The sequence below is a fragment of the Centropristis striata genome, chromosome 18 (genome assembly GCF_030273125.1).
Source record: "Centropristis striata isolate RG_2023a ecotype Rhode Island chromosome 18, C.striata_1.0, whole genome shotgun sequence".
NCBI classification, from domain to species: Eukaryota; Metazoa; Chordata; class Actinopteri; order Perciformes; family Serranidae; genus Centropristis; species Centropristis striata.
Window position 1 is genome coordinate 7,617,970 of NC_081534.1, and position 14,026 is coordinate 7,631,995.

General features: G+C 37.3%; 1 protein-coding gene across 1 annotated transcript; it reads left to right on the forward strand.

Moving 5' to 3' along the window:
* The first annotated feature begins 1,115 nt into the window (after positions 1–1,115).
* On the forward strand, positions 1,116–12,160 carry LOC131991527 (26S proteasome regulatory subunit 4). The gene is made up of 11 exons (XM_059356982.1): positions 1,116–1,131; positions 1,645–1,698; positions 3,386–3,482; positions 3,635–3,759; positions 3,873–4,058; positions 4,310–4,438; positions 4,978–5,074; positions 7,079–7,268; positions 8,154–8,305; positions 9,753–9,907; positions 11,828–12,160. The coding sequence occupies exons 1-11, from the start codon at positions 1,129–1,131 to the stop codon at positions 11,960–11,962; spliced, it is 1,323 nt and encodes a 440-aa protein (XP_059212965.1). The 5' UTR covers positions 1,116–1,128; the 3' UTR covers positions 11,963–12,160.
* The last annotated feature ends 1,866 nt before the right edge of the window (positions 12,161–14,026 follow it).

A 14,026-nucleotide genomic window follows, 5' to 3' on the forward strand; every position in this document is an offset into this window, starting at 1 on the left:
GATAGATAGATTAATGGTCATGACATATGATAACTAAAAGTCAAACAGATAATAAAAGTGAAAAATAATAAGCATAGCCACCCTGTGATTCAGATGACCTTTAAGTTTTAATGAGTTCTTCCATGGCCCATCACACACTCTTTGACCAAGTTACACGAAAATCAGGTCAGTAGTTTTTCCGTTGTCCTGCTGACAGGAGGTGATAATGTGCAATTTGACAATGATGAATTTTTACCTTTCGACACATGACAATTGATGTTCATTAAAATAATAAAATAATAATAATAATAATAATAATAATAATAATAATAATAATAATAATAATAATAATAATAAAACCTAAAAGGGGGACATTTTTTTAAATTTGCTATTTAAAGGAGTTTAGACCAAGAAGTTTGGACAAACACAGACAACTCTGTTATCTAAACTGTAAAATCGTAGACTTGAAGATATGCTGTCCCCAAATTAAACTTTATAGATTTAATTGTCATTTACAGGAAATATACAATTAAAATCTACAATGACCACTATCATGTCTAAGAGGAAACTTCAACAGTTTTTCCATTATTCTTCATTGGCTCTCCTACTGTTCAGCAAAGTACAATCCATATAAAAATATATATGTTTAAAGGAAATGTATAAAAAATAATTGTATCGAAATAAAAAATGTAAGAAGAAGGTTGAATAATAATAATAATAATAATAATAATAATAATAATAATAATAATAATAATAATAATAATTTAAAAACAATAAACAACATTATTTGTATAGCACTTTTCTTAACAAAGTTACAAAGTGCTTTACAGACAAGAGATAAAAACACAGTGGATGACAGATAAAAATTATAATAAAACAACAAAGTAAAGTAAAGTACATGCAAACAAGTTGGAATTACAAATGAATGAATAACTGTGTGAGCATCAAAAACTCGTGGTTTGGACTGTAAAACAATGTTGTCTGAAATAATTGGATCGAAACAATACATTATTGTATAAAAGGGCATGGTGTTGGATTTTTAACAATAGACTGTTCCAGCCAGATGTGATTATTTTTTGCCCTGTTATATGCTTTTTGTCCCTTAGTGCTGCCGTACACTCTGACGTCACTTCAGAGCGACAAGCAACAATGGTAAGTGAGCAAGCAATTTTCTTTGCGGCTCCTATATTTATTTTACTAAAACGTTGTTTTCGCTAATAAGGCATAACGAATAGTTCTTGAAACATTGGTATTCACACTGTCTTTTAGTCTATCTCGGCTGTGTGGCTTATTTGTAAAGTAACAACATAATTAAAAGTAGATAAGAGCCCTTTAGCCGAAAGCTAGCTGCATTAGCTTTTCTCTTCGTGATGCTAGCTCTTTTTAGCACAGTCATTCATATTGTAGATGTGTCATTTTACCTGGTTTCATCGGCTTTGTAAAGGTTTATGGTGTATGACATTGCAAATACTCTCCGGTCATCCAAGCAAACGTGTTAAATGTAGCTATCCTGCCGTTGAATGTCGCCGTAAGCTAACTGTATGATCGTGTAAACAGCTCCGCTAATGAGAGAGTTAGCAGAGGAAACCGCTCTATAAAGGTCAGAAAGCACCGCTAGATGCCTTTCTTCTCATTTTTATTCACATATTTCTGTTACACTTCCAGGGTCAAAGCCAGAGTGGAGGCCACGGTCCGGGGGGAGGCAAAAAGGATGACAAGGTGAGAATGACACAGCTAGTGTCTGAACTTGTTGTTATGGTAGCAAAATGTTTTTCTTTTGTGTGCCCTCTAATTAACACTCATTGCTAATAATGAACAATTTAGTTTAAAAAAATGTGTGTATATATATATGTATATGTATATATATATATATATGTATATATATATATATATATATATATATATATATATGTGTGTGTGTATATATATATATATATATATATATCATATTAATATAATGTTATGTGTCGAAAATGTGTGGTGATTTAACTGATAGTTAGTATGGCAATCAATGTCAATTAGAGCTACAATATCGTTACCCTGTTAAAATAATAAGTTTTACAGGAAACGCAAAAAAAACTTGACCAAAAGTGTAACATGTGACATTTATTGATCATTTCACTCAAAAGGGATGTAACAAAGGATGGGTTTTGGCATAGTAATAACACTGTGTGTTAATTATGTATCTTAAGAGAAATAAATGACTTAGGCAATTTTTTGAACATGCCTTTGTGACTTAAGCAAGATATGGTAACACTTTATTTTGAAGGTGTCTACATAAGAGTCACACAAGCCTGTCAGAAACATGACATGACAAGTATCATGAGCATTAATGTTACTTCAAAGTGTCATTAATGTTCATGACACATCCCATGTCATGTTTATGACACGCTCATGTCACTCTATGTAGACACCTTCAAAATAAAGTTTTACCATATCTTGCTTAAGTCACAAAGGCATGTTCAAAAAATTGCCGAAGTCACATTTTATTTTGACTTAGGCATAATAAATCCGCTTAAGTCACACACTTGACATAGGCCATTATCTTAAAGGGGTAAAATCACATGATCTGATCAACTGAGAATGTAGGCGATTTTACCAAAGGAGATAATCTAGGCAAAAAAAAACAATTTTGACAAAAATGACGTAGGTGATTATTTTAACAGTGTGACGATATGTGATATAATTGATTTATTTATTATGTATCGTAGTGTTTTAAGATATGTTTGACATATGGTATATGTTTTGCTTAAGCTCTTTTTTCTCTCTCTTTTTTTACATTTTGTCTTTATTTAGGATCACATGATATCAGTTATGATAATTGGCATTGTGATCCATATTTTTAGATTTTTATCAAGTAATAAACAAACGAACAGAACTTTCGTACATACTTTTCAGCAAGTAGTAAAACAGATTAAAAAATAATAAAAAAGAAAGTTACATAATATTAAACAATAGAAGGGCTCTTTTGGGCCCAGATTTCCTCAAAATTGGCTTTTTAAAGCCTCACACAGAAAGTGATTCTTTCCATTACAAAAATCTCATAGATGATGTCATGCCACTCGTCTATAGATGGGCTGTATGGCTTAAGCCATTTCCTTGTTATAGCTTTTTTAGCAGCTACACTCAGTATGCCAAAATGGTATTTTGTGTTTTTATTTGAGGATGTAGAGTGCAGAAGCCCAAAAAGAAATGAATCCCAATTGAAAGCAATGTTAAGCTCCTTTTTTCATTGTCTGACAACACTGGTCTACCACTGGCATTACTATATGGAGTACTATATGTTGGCAAATATCAAGTAGGGTTGTTTGTGCCAAGCTAACAAATGTATTTAAACCTTGTCATAGATGTGTTTCTGGCTGTTACCTTCTCTGACATCTTTCATTCCATCTCGTCCTTATTGAAGGACAAGAAAAAGAAGTATGAGCCTCCAATTCCCACCAGAGTTGGCAAGAGGAAGAAGAAGACCAAGGGACCAGATGCTGCCAGTAAACTACCATTAGGTAAGAAAGTAAAAAAAAACAACTAAAATGAAGAGTTGTGACAACAAGGTCCGTGAAACAAAGTGTTTGGATCAAATTGGTGTTTGTATAATTTTTTTTATATATTTTTTTTTATAACATTTTAAATATGCTGGCCTGCGTTTGTCTTTCAGTAACCCCTCACACTCAATGCCGTCTGAAGCTGCTGAAGCAGGAGCGGATCAAAGACTACCTGTTGATGGAGGAGGAGTTCATTAGAAACCAGGAGCAGATGAAGCCTCTGGAAGAGAAACAGGAGGTCAGCTCTTGTTACACATTTGCCTCAATTGCTTTTGGGCTGTATTTTCAGGGAGAATATACAATAACTGTTATTTTCTTAAATCAATAATCCTTGTCTTAACTATTTTACAGGAGGAAAGGTCAAAGGTGGACGACCTGCGGGGGACCCCCATGTCCGTGGGCACTCTGGAGGAAATCATCGATGACAACCATGCCATTGTTTCCACCTCTGTAGGATCAGAGCACTACGTTAGCATCCTGTCCTTTGTTGACAAAGATCTGCTAGAGCCTGGCTGCTCTGTCCTTCTCAACCACAAGGTAATATTCAGTGAGAAACCTTTTTTTAGATTTAATTTGCGTTCAAGATGCCTTTTTAAAGAGTACAATTCAAGACTATAAAATATAAATAATTATAATTACTTTTTATAGTTTTTCGATTCAGCAATCTGGAGTCATCAATTATCCGACAGTTCCCTGAAACACTTTAAAGAACGGTTAAAAAGTTTCTGCCACCCGCTTAACTGTAATACAATTTACAAGTTGTCCTGTCTTTTGTGTGTCACTTGTAGGTTCACGCTGTGATCGGCGTGCTGATGGATGACACTGATCCCTTGGTGACGGTGATGAAGGTGGAGAAGGCCCCACAAGAGACCTATGCTGACATCGGAGGACTGGACAGTCAGATCCAGGAGATCAAGGTACACTACGTAACGTATGCACATCAAACAGTCCTGGGCCCTGAGTGGGCAGCTGTTAAGCAAAAATTACAAAAGTAATTAGTAAGCTTTAAAGTTAAATCATACGCAAAATCTTTGGATTTTAAAGGTAGCCTTTGGAAGTTGATGGCTTTGTTTGTGTATCTACACAGATTATGGTTTTTACACTGGTCTGCTAAACTAGCTTCAGGTTGAACTGTGTATGTAGACATGAAGTACCAGATGTTAACAAATCGGCATAACTGCAGTGGCATCTCCACTCTTAAATGCAAGCTTATTATCTACTCCCAATATTTACCTAAATAACTATGAGCTACTATGGATTCATCCAGCTAAAAGTGTGACCAGTGACCAGTTTATACAATTACTTTTACTCAGCAGCCCTATGTTTATTAGGATTGTTTGATAATTTTTTTTAGTAGTAATAGTGCTGCTGCTGGATGTCAACGCCTTACTTGTATATGCAACATGTTTTCCTTGGTTGCTGAGGTTGACGATTCAGTTTTCTGTTTGTTTTATAGGAATCAGTGGAGCTTCCTCTCACACATCCAGAGTATTACGAAGAGATGGGCATTAAGCCTCCTAAAGGTGTCATCCTGTATGGACCACCTGGCACAGGTGAGTACTTTTTATAACCATGCTAAATTGTCTCTCAAACTCTCAAAACATTTTGGATGGCATTGGCGATGTGCGCACATCCCAGTTGCAAAAAAAAAAAAGACCACCAACAAGAACCCTCATCACAAAGAACAACTAGATGGCAAAACAGGCTACTTTCTCACTGGACTTTTTCTTTTTTGACTGTTGAAATGCTGTCTCGATAAAATAACAACTTGTCACTCTGGGTTAGGCAAGTATAAAGACTGTAAATGTATATAATAATAATAATAATAATGTAATGTATACAAATTAACTTTCATTAGTACCATTTTGGTTTTGGCAGCCTACTGCGCAATACGACTTGTTCAAAGCAGATTGCAGCTCCTCCTGTGATTAAAGCCTAATTCTGATTCCTTCTGCAACTGACGTATGTGGGCATTCATGTATGATGCTATAGTGACGTGTTCTGATTAGGGGTCTATAGACTCTCTCTAAGGCGAAGAGAATGAGAAATATGACCGCATTGTATCATTAGCAGTCAGACATGAAGACAGAACAAACATAACTAGTTCTTGTAGTCCACTTAAATACTCAATCAGACAATGATCATAAAAAGGATTATAATAGCCAAAATTACTCTACATGATAAAATAGTGTGTGTGTGTGTGTGTGTGTGTGTGTGTGTGTGTGTGTATATAATGTGCACATATACAGCCTGACATTATGTTTCTGGTTCCAGCACATAAGAATTTAGTCTTTTTTTAGGTGAAATCCGTAGATAAAGGTGTATTTAACCCAGAATGACATCACTGGCCAATTAGATATGGTCATTAGGGACCTTTTTTAAAGGGCACCCCAGCAGGCAAGGTGGGAGATTGTCGTCACCCTCCTGCACCCTCAGTACTGCCACGGATATAAAGTGCTCTACAGCCGGTGTTACACACTTTTAGTGAGACAATGCACCTTCAGCAGCTGTAAAAATGGGTATTATTATACTGTATAATTAGCCAAGGACCACTGAGATCGTCTTTGTGAATAGCTATTAAAAAAAAGTAACTTTTACAAATGGACAAATCAAATCTGTCCTTCACTAAACAAGATCTCATTCACAAAGGAAATCAGAGTTAGGTGAAGTGCACTTCACTTCAGCTTGGCTGATTTCAATAAAATCTTTTTTTTTAATTCCTGCACAAAGACATGGGGAAACATTATTTCTGTTGCTGCATCTTTATCGATGTCATTCATTGTATATATTTACTGTCCTTGAGATCAATATGCACAAAGCTAAAGAGGCATTATATGTGTCAGTAGTAATTCTAGAAGAGCCAGAATCTGAGTGCTGGTTGTAAAGTCTACCACAATATTATGAACCTGGTTTATGAAATAATTAAATATAAAGTATGGGTTATTGTTGTCAAGGGTGACACAATAAATACACTGACAAACTTTTATTGTCCCTGATATTAACAGAAACCATTAGTGCTTTTTACAGGGCAATAATGCTGCAACAACAAAGATTGCCATCCTTATTTAATATCACCATCTATTACGACTACAATCATTTTGGACATTTTGTCTCTTGAAACTGGATAGAGAATTGTTTTCATACACCTCAGTCCAAAATAGTTGTGAAAACAGTTGCATATAAAACCAGACTGTATGGAAGAAATTAGTTTAGTTTATGAGATACTTCTGATCACTTATTTTTCTGAATGTAAGTCCTTAGATAAACTTGGCAAACCAAACATTGACGTGTGCATGAGGGCTGCCCTGTTTGGAGGCCGGGTGGTTGTGCATGTGTTCAAAAATGATTGCAACGTGTCCACAAGGTGTAACATGCATGTGTCTAAACTAAAAAACAACTAGACCGTTTTGTTCATAAGGTCTTCATTACATTGTAGTTAGTTCACACTGTACTTGACTTTTTCCCCTTTCTAATGGCGCTAAAGTGATGTAGTTAACCTATTTTTAAGCTAAAAGTACTTGAAAAGTAATGTATATTATATGTTATGCATTTACCAGGTAAGACGCTGCTCGCCAAAGCCGTAGCCAATCAGACATCAGCTACCTTCCTGCGCGTTGTGGGCTCAGAGCTGATCCAGAAGTACCTGGGAGACGGACCCAAGCTGGTCCGAGAGCTGTTCAGGGTGGCAGAGGAGCACGCGCCTTCCATCGTCTTCATAGATGAGATCGATGCCATTGGCACAAAGAGGTACACAGACATCTTCTCAAACTATTTTAGACCGAGAATGTGAGAGACTGACGGCAATGGAGGAGCGATAATTTAACACCTTTTAGTGTTAGAGAGCCAAAAATGGATGACAACGTGTTGGATTTGTAAGTGTGATACAGCTCTACATCTGGATTTATTACAGTTTTATTTTTACCCAGTGTTAAACAGCACATTAACGCTTCAGGTTTATTAACTTTCTTTCTCATCTAACTCGATGTGTGTTTCACTTGAGAAGCCCAGTGGAAATCAGTCAGCTGACTAGTTGGACATACTAAATATCTGTGGGCGCTGCATGCAAGATACTGTCTTCATTTCCTCTGATCTATATTATACGGCAGCACCCAAAACAAGGAGTTAAGTAATGCAGTCATTGTAATAAATAATGTGTAGATTCTCTCTTGCACATTATGATTGTATATTAAGGCGTGTTGGAGGGCTGTTGACCAGTAAAGTTGACATTAGCAATGACTAAATGTGCAGTGGGCATGTTGCATTGCAGTAGCTTCAGCTTTCTTTCTCTCATGTTGAAAAAGATGGCCAGTGCCAAGAACGTGTAAAATCAAAAGCTTTCCATGGTAAAAATTCAACAAAATGTTAAAAGACAGTAACATTGTTAGGTAGGATATTGGCTGGCTTAATGACTGCCTGGTTTTATAATGACATGAATTATAAATGAGCTTGTAGATGTAGCCAGATTGTTTACCTTAGATGGAAAAGACAGCAAACAACTCAGTTAAGTGGTCAGTGATAACAAAACTGCAGGATGGACAGGATTGAACTCCTCGAAGTCTGACGATGTGAAGTAGTGTGGTGTATTGTATATATTCTAAAGATAACTGTATACTTCCTGTGTGTGGTGTCTAGGTATGACTCGAACTCCGGCGGCGAGAGGGAGATCCAGAGGACCATGCTGGAGCTGCTCAATCAGTTGGACGGCTTCGACTCGCGGGGAGACGTCAAAGTTATCATGGCCACCAATCGAATAGAAACCCTGGATCCAGCCCTCATTAGACCTGGTCAGTGGGAGTCTGATTGGATCTGATTCTGCCTGTGTTTGTCACTGACTGATTGTCTGTCTGCCCGCACATCGACAGTGTGTCTGATAGACATTTGGGAAACGATTGTATTCTGCTGAGTCATGGCAGGAAATAGAAATCATGTCAGATTGTTTTTTCTGCATCAGAACTGTTAATTCTTTTTTTCCTTTAAGGCAACTGCTCTTTTAAAACACAGATCCTTGCTAAAGGTGGTCATAATCAGAAATCAATTTACTGACACTGAACAGAAAAAATCTTGCTCATTATTTTTCCGAAAAGACTTTTAATAATATATCCTCTTGATGAAAAACATGTTTTTGTCTAAAAATCTTGCTTAATTCTAAGTAATTTTTCATTCAGTTATTTATATACCCTCTGAACCCCAAGCAGTTTAAGGTTATTTTCAGCTCCTGTTCTTGGCTTCTGACTGTGGCCTTATACATTTTTAATTGAAATATGAAAATCCTGCACCTCTATTGAAACAGCAATTATGGCTAGTAAGTAAGAAGATGTCAGAATGTATTTTGTGCAGTCTAACACCGTTATAATGCCATAAATCATTAACAAAGAAAAGGCGTAAATTTGGATTACATTTCTTTTTGATAATTCCATAATTTTCAAACAATTTAAATTAAATATATATGTATGCCATTTAAATATATATTGAGCTATTTATATATTTGTAATTTGGCTTACATGCTCTCTGGTCCTCTTCTCTCTGCTCTGTGTAAACAGCCTGCAGTTTCGCTTCTTCACTTATATTTTTATCACCATTTTTCTCTACCAAGTCATTTATGCCTTTCCCAGGTGTGCTGAGGAGCGCAGAATTTAATGTTTACTGGGTGTGATTAGTGCGAAGGGTTTTTCTTGTTTATTTTTTTATGAAATATTAATATGTTAAGCTTTGATTCTCTTACTTTTTCTGATCATTACCCGTGATCCTTTCAAGGACTGTAGGAAAATTGATAATGCCTCTTTTTGTAGTTTCTGTTTATGATAGTCTGTGTTTATTCTTAAGAAAACATGCTTTTCAAATCCATAAGACGGTTCTGGGGTTCAGAGAGTTGATTCATTTTATTGTGCACTGACTGTTAGCAGTTGTGAACAGCTGATTATCAGTCAGATCTGGTTTTAAATGCTTTACGGTAAACTGAACTGTAAAGGCTTCATTGGGTGTGAGCAGAACCATTATAGGATAAGCTACCTAATTGATTTGTAAAATGATCATTATTTGATAAATTAACTAACATGATCAGTGTTTGGTCACTTACCCACCACTCTGCTATTTTTATAATTAAGTGAATCAGTTTTAGTGATGGTTATTGCCATAAGTCTACTGAATGAAACATTTAAAACAGACAAAACTAAGAAGCTCTTCACAGCAGCAGTTTGTGATGTTGTCGTTTCCTTCTCTCCTCCTCCTCAGGGAGAATCGACCGTAAGATCGAGTTTCCCCTGCCGGATGAAAAGACTAAAAGGAGGATCTTCCAGATCCACACCAGCCGTATGACAGTAGCAGATGATGTCACCCTCGATGACCTTATCTTAGCTAAGGACGACCTATCAGGAGCAGACATTAAGGTAAGGGCGAGACTGTCCACTCACAGCTGTAAACTGGCTCTCTGTAGGCCAATAAATCACAGCAGTGCATGATGGTTGGGACTAAACATCCCAGTGAGTTGTTTGCTTTTGTGCTCTTTGTTGACTCCCACACAGGTAAACGTGTCTTTGGGAGTCTTAACATCAGTAGAGATTAAGAAGCGTGGCAGGGTAGTGTCCAATCAAAGTGCATCCTGCCAATACACATGTATTCTGAGTTTTCTGAATTTGCTCCGTCCTGATTCTGTGACCTCAGCCGTTTATTGATTGTGAGTTCAACAGGTCTTGGCAGCGAGCCAGTTCAGACAGAAACAAGATGAAGGGAAGCAACAAGGGCAATATACAATTTATATTTACAATTTAATTGTATAACATCCTCCATTCAAAAATATTCAGACCAAAGTTTACTGGAAATTTAACTCTTTCCTTCTCTCTGACTCAGCTCTGCTGCCCTCATGTGGGATGTGACAGAGTTACACTTTCAGTGGGTTTCCAGGCCTCTGTTTGATCCTTAAAAAGCTGCTTTCTTTTGTAGATTTAAGTTCTTTAACATCATCATACCAATGATGTCCGTCATTTACAATAGCCTGTATTTCAATAGGTTTCCTGATATCTGATACCGTCAATTATCAGGAATTACATAGGAAGCAAAATGCCAGCTTTAAAGTGAGAACTCCACCCAGACATCATATCTTGATTATCAAACACGCCTTTGGTTCTGAGAGGAGGCTGAAGTTCATCCTGTGCATGAATTAGAATCAGTTTTAAAAGTGAAAAGTTGTCATACTGGATTAAAATAGTAGAAATATTTTGTCTTATTTGTTTTTCAGGGTTCCTATGGGTGCTAGAAATTCTTGAATACACCTTAATTATAGTGTGGTGTTATCAGGTTTTGAAAAGGGCTTAGGTTTTAAATAAAGTGCTTGAAACTGTGTTAAAAACCTGTACATTTCACAAAGTCTGAAATGTTTGGAAAATGCTTATTGTTTTCAAGATAAGCAATATGCTTGAATTTGAATAGACTCTTTGAAAAGTGTGTTTTGGGTGGGTTTTTTTCAACATAAACTGGTGTTTCATCAATCACTTATGCAAACCAAAACTCTTATACAACTTCGACTACGACATTTGAAATAAAAAGATCCCGTCATCATAATTGTTGATGGCATAATGCTGTAACAGCATCTTATTTAGTGTGAAGTGAAATAATCACTATACTGTTTGCTGTATTTACTATATATAAACCTTCCGGTGCTGTACGTGACGGCAGCCTCTCCAGTAGCTCGGCAACACTTGAAAGTTATTGCCAATTTCCTGAGGGAACCCTCCCAAGGGATTAATAAAGTTCCTATCTATACATATATACATACACACACACACACACACACACACACACAGCTGTAAGGTGTTGGAAAAGCTTAAAAATTCACCTGTAAAATGCTTGAATTTGACTTTTAAAAAAGGTAACCCTGGTTTTTTTTTTGTATCTATACTAGTGGGGTCCAAACATGGTGCTAAAGAACATTACATCACAATGTTAAACTAATAAATAGTTTAAAATCCAACCAAAAAAACATCAAGAAGCCAAAGGAAAATCAGTGCCCACTATATATCCAAAGTAGTCAGCAAAACATTTAAAGCAACATAGTTCAATAAAATAATAGTTTCTGTCATTCTGTAGTTATTTTGGTCTTGGTTTTTATTTTCCACAAGGTACGAGTTTACCCTGTTAAGCAGGAAAGTCAACTAAATTCCAACACAAAGCAGATCTTTGTTACCGCTACTTTTTTCTCCCCTGGTGTAAGAAAGAGTTTCCACAGCCTCTTGTCTTTTACAGAAACACAAGAAAATGAAGATGAAGTTCACTTTGTATTCATCTCCTGTCCCTCTCTCTGTGTCCTCCAGGCCATCTGCACAGAAGCCGGCCTCATGGCTTTGCGGGAGCGCCGTATGAAAGTCACCAACGAAGATTTCAAGAAGTCCAAGGAAAACGTCCTGTACAAGAAGCAGGAGGGCACACCGGAGGGGCTCTACCTCTAACCTTCAAACTTTTCTGTTTTCTCTCACTCTGACCCCCACCACTCCTCCCTTCTCTATCTATCGCTGTGTGAAAGAGAGGAGGCAGCAGCTGAGTTGTTTGTCTCCCTAGAGAGAGTTTTGATATATTTTGCGCATGTCATGTCTGGCTTATCCCACTCTCCTGTTACCGTTATGTGAATAAAAGAACAAAAAAATGAATTAATGGTCACAGTGTTAGTTTATTTCCTGCAGCGCCCTCTTAAATCTTGTTTGTCCAGATGCAGCATATGTTTACATCTGCTGCTTATTAGATTCCTGTTTATTGAGGTAATTGCCGTTCTGTAATATGCTGAGCTAATTAATTACATTAGTTATTTAATTAGTTCAGTCTCTCGTCGCCCTTCATGTCAAGAACGTAATCAATCGTGCAACCCTGATTCCAAAAAAGTTGGGATGCTGTGTAAAACTTTTAGACATATATTCAATTGAAAACTGTAAAAATACAACATTTAATGTTTTAACTCTACAAATTAATGGATTTTTGTAAATATATGCTTTTTTTCCAAATTGATTGCCAGCAACACATCTTAAAAGTTGCGACGGGCAATAAAAGACTGGAAAAGTTGTGGGATGCGCAAAGAACACCTGTTTGGAACACTTCACTGGTAAACTGGTAACAAGGGATAGTATCATGATTGGATCTGAAATGTGCATTCTAGAAAGGCTCGGTTATTTACAAGCAGGGATGTGGTGAGCTTAGCCATTGCATGGGCGAACAACATTTCTCAATGTAGCAAGGAATTTATGGATTGTAGAGGATGAAATCCATAAACTAATTAAAAGCTTAAGAGAATCTGAAGAAATCTGCACATAACGGGCAAGGCTGAAAACCAATATTGGATGCTCATGACCTTCGACCCCTCAGGCAGTACTGCATTACAAACTGACATGATTACTACATTGCCTCTGCAACACATAAGAAAACCATTCTTGCTATGCAAAGTTCGTCGCTGCATCTCAAGAGAACCATATATAATAACATCCAGAAACTTCTCCGGGCCCAAGCTTATCTGAGATGACAAAGTCAAAGTGTGTTGTGGTCTGATGAGTCCACATTTCAAATACCGTTTGGAAGTCATGGACGTCATGTCCTCTGGGCTCAAGACCAAAAAGACTGTACAGATCGTTACCAGCACAAAGTTCATTAGCATCTGTGGTGGTATGAGGGTGTGTTAGTGCCCATGGCGTCGTAGGTAACATGCGCAACTTTGAAGCCACCATTAATGCTGAAAGCCACATATGCTGCCATCCAGGCAACATCTTTTCCAGGGACGACCCTTCTTATTTCAGAAAGACGATGCAAAGCCAGTTTGACATGTTACAACAGCATGGCTGGCAAGAGTTCAGGTAAAAGACTGACCTGCCTGCAGTCCAGACCTGTCTCCAATTGAAAATGTGTAGCACATTATGAAACAAAAAATGCAACAGAGACCCTGTTGAACATCTGAAGTCTTACATCAAGTGAGAATGGGACATTGCACAGATGCACATAATTAAATCTCGGGGTTACAGAATGAGTTAAAACACCCTGACTGTAGCATTTTACTCAGACATTGCCTCCAGGAGCAACACAATGTCATTGCACTAACTCTTAAATGTTTAAAGGGACTGTTCTGAGCAATAGAGAGAAGTTAAAGTGAATTTTGGTTCTGGTTTGTGCACATGATATATCTGAGTGCAGCCTGTGATTCGATTTTGCTGTCTTCTCTTCAAACCAGCCTTTACGTTATTACAGTGCGGTTAAGTCAATCCAGCTAAGCTGCCCTTGCTGCAGTCTGACATGCGGAGAACAGCAGCGTTGATTTAATTCCTCTTGATGTGGAGCCATGTGTAACTCAGTGCTCAGCAGAAAGTGGCCCCATGCAGCAAGCACTGAACCACTTCGCAGGGCCATCTCTGGGCTGGAGTGAGAACGGAGCTCTTGCTGCAGCCCCCTCCTCGGAAACACTCTCCTTATTAAATCAGTCACGCATTTCAACTGCAGCTCATACATCGCAGCTTATTCGGCAAATGGAAGAAAAAAAA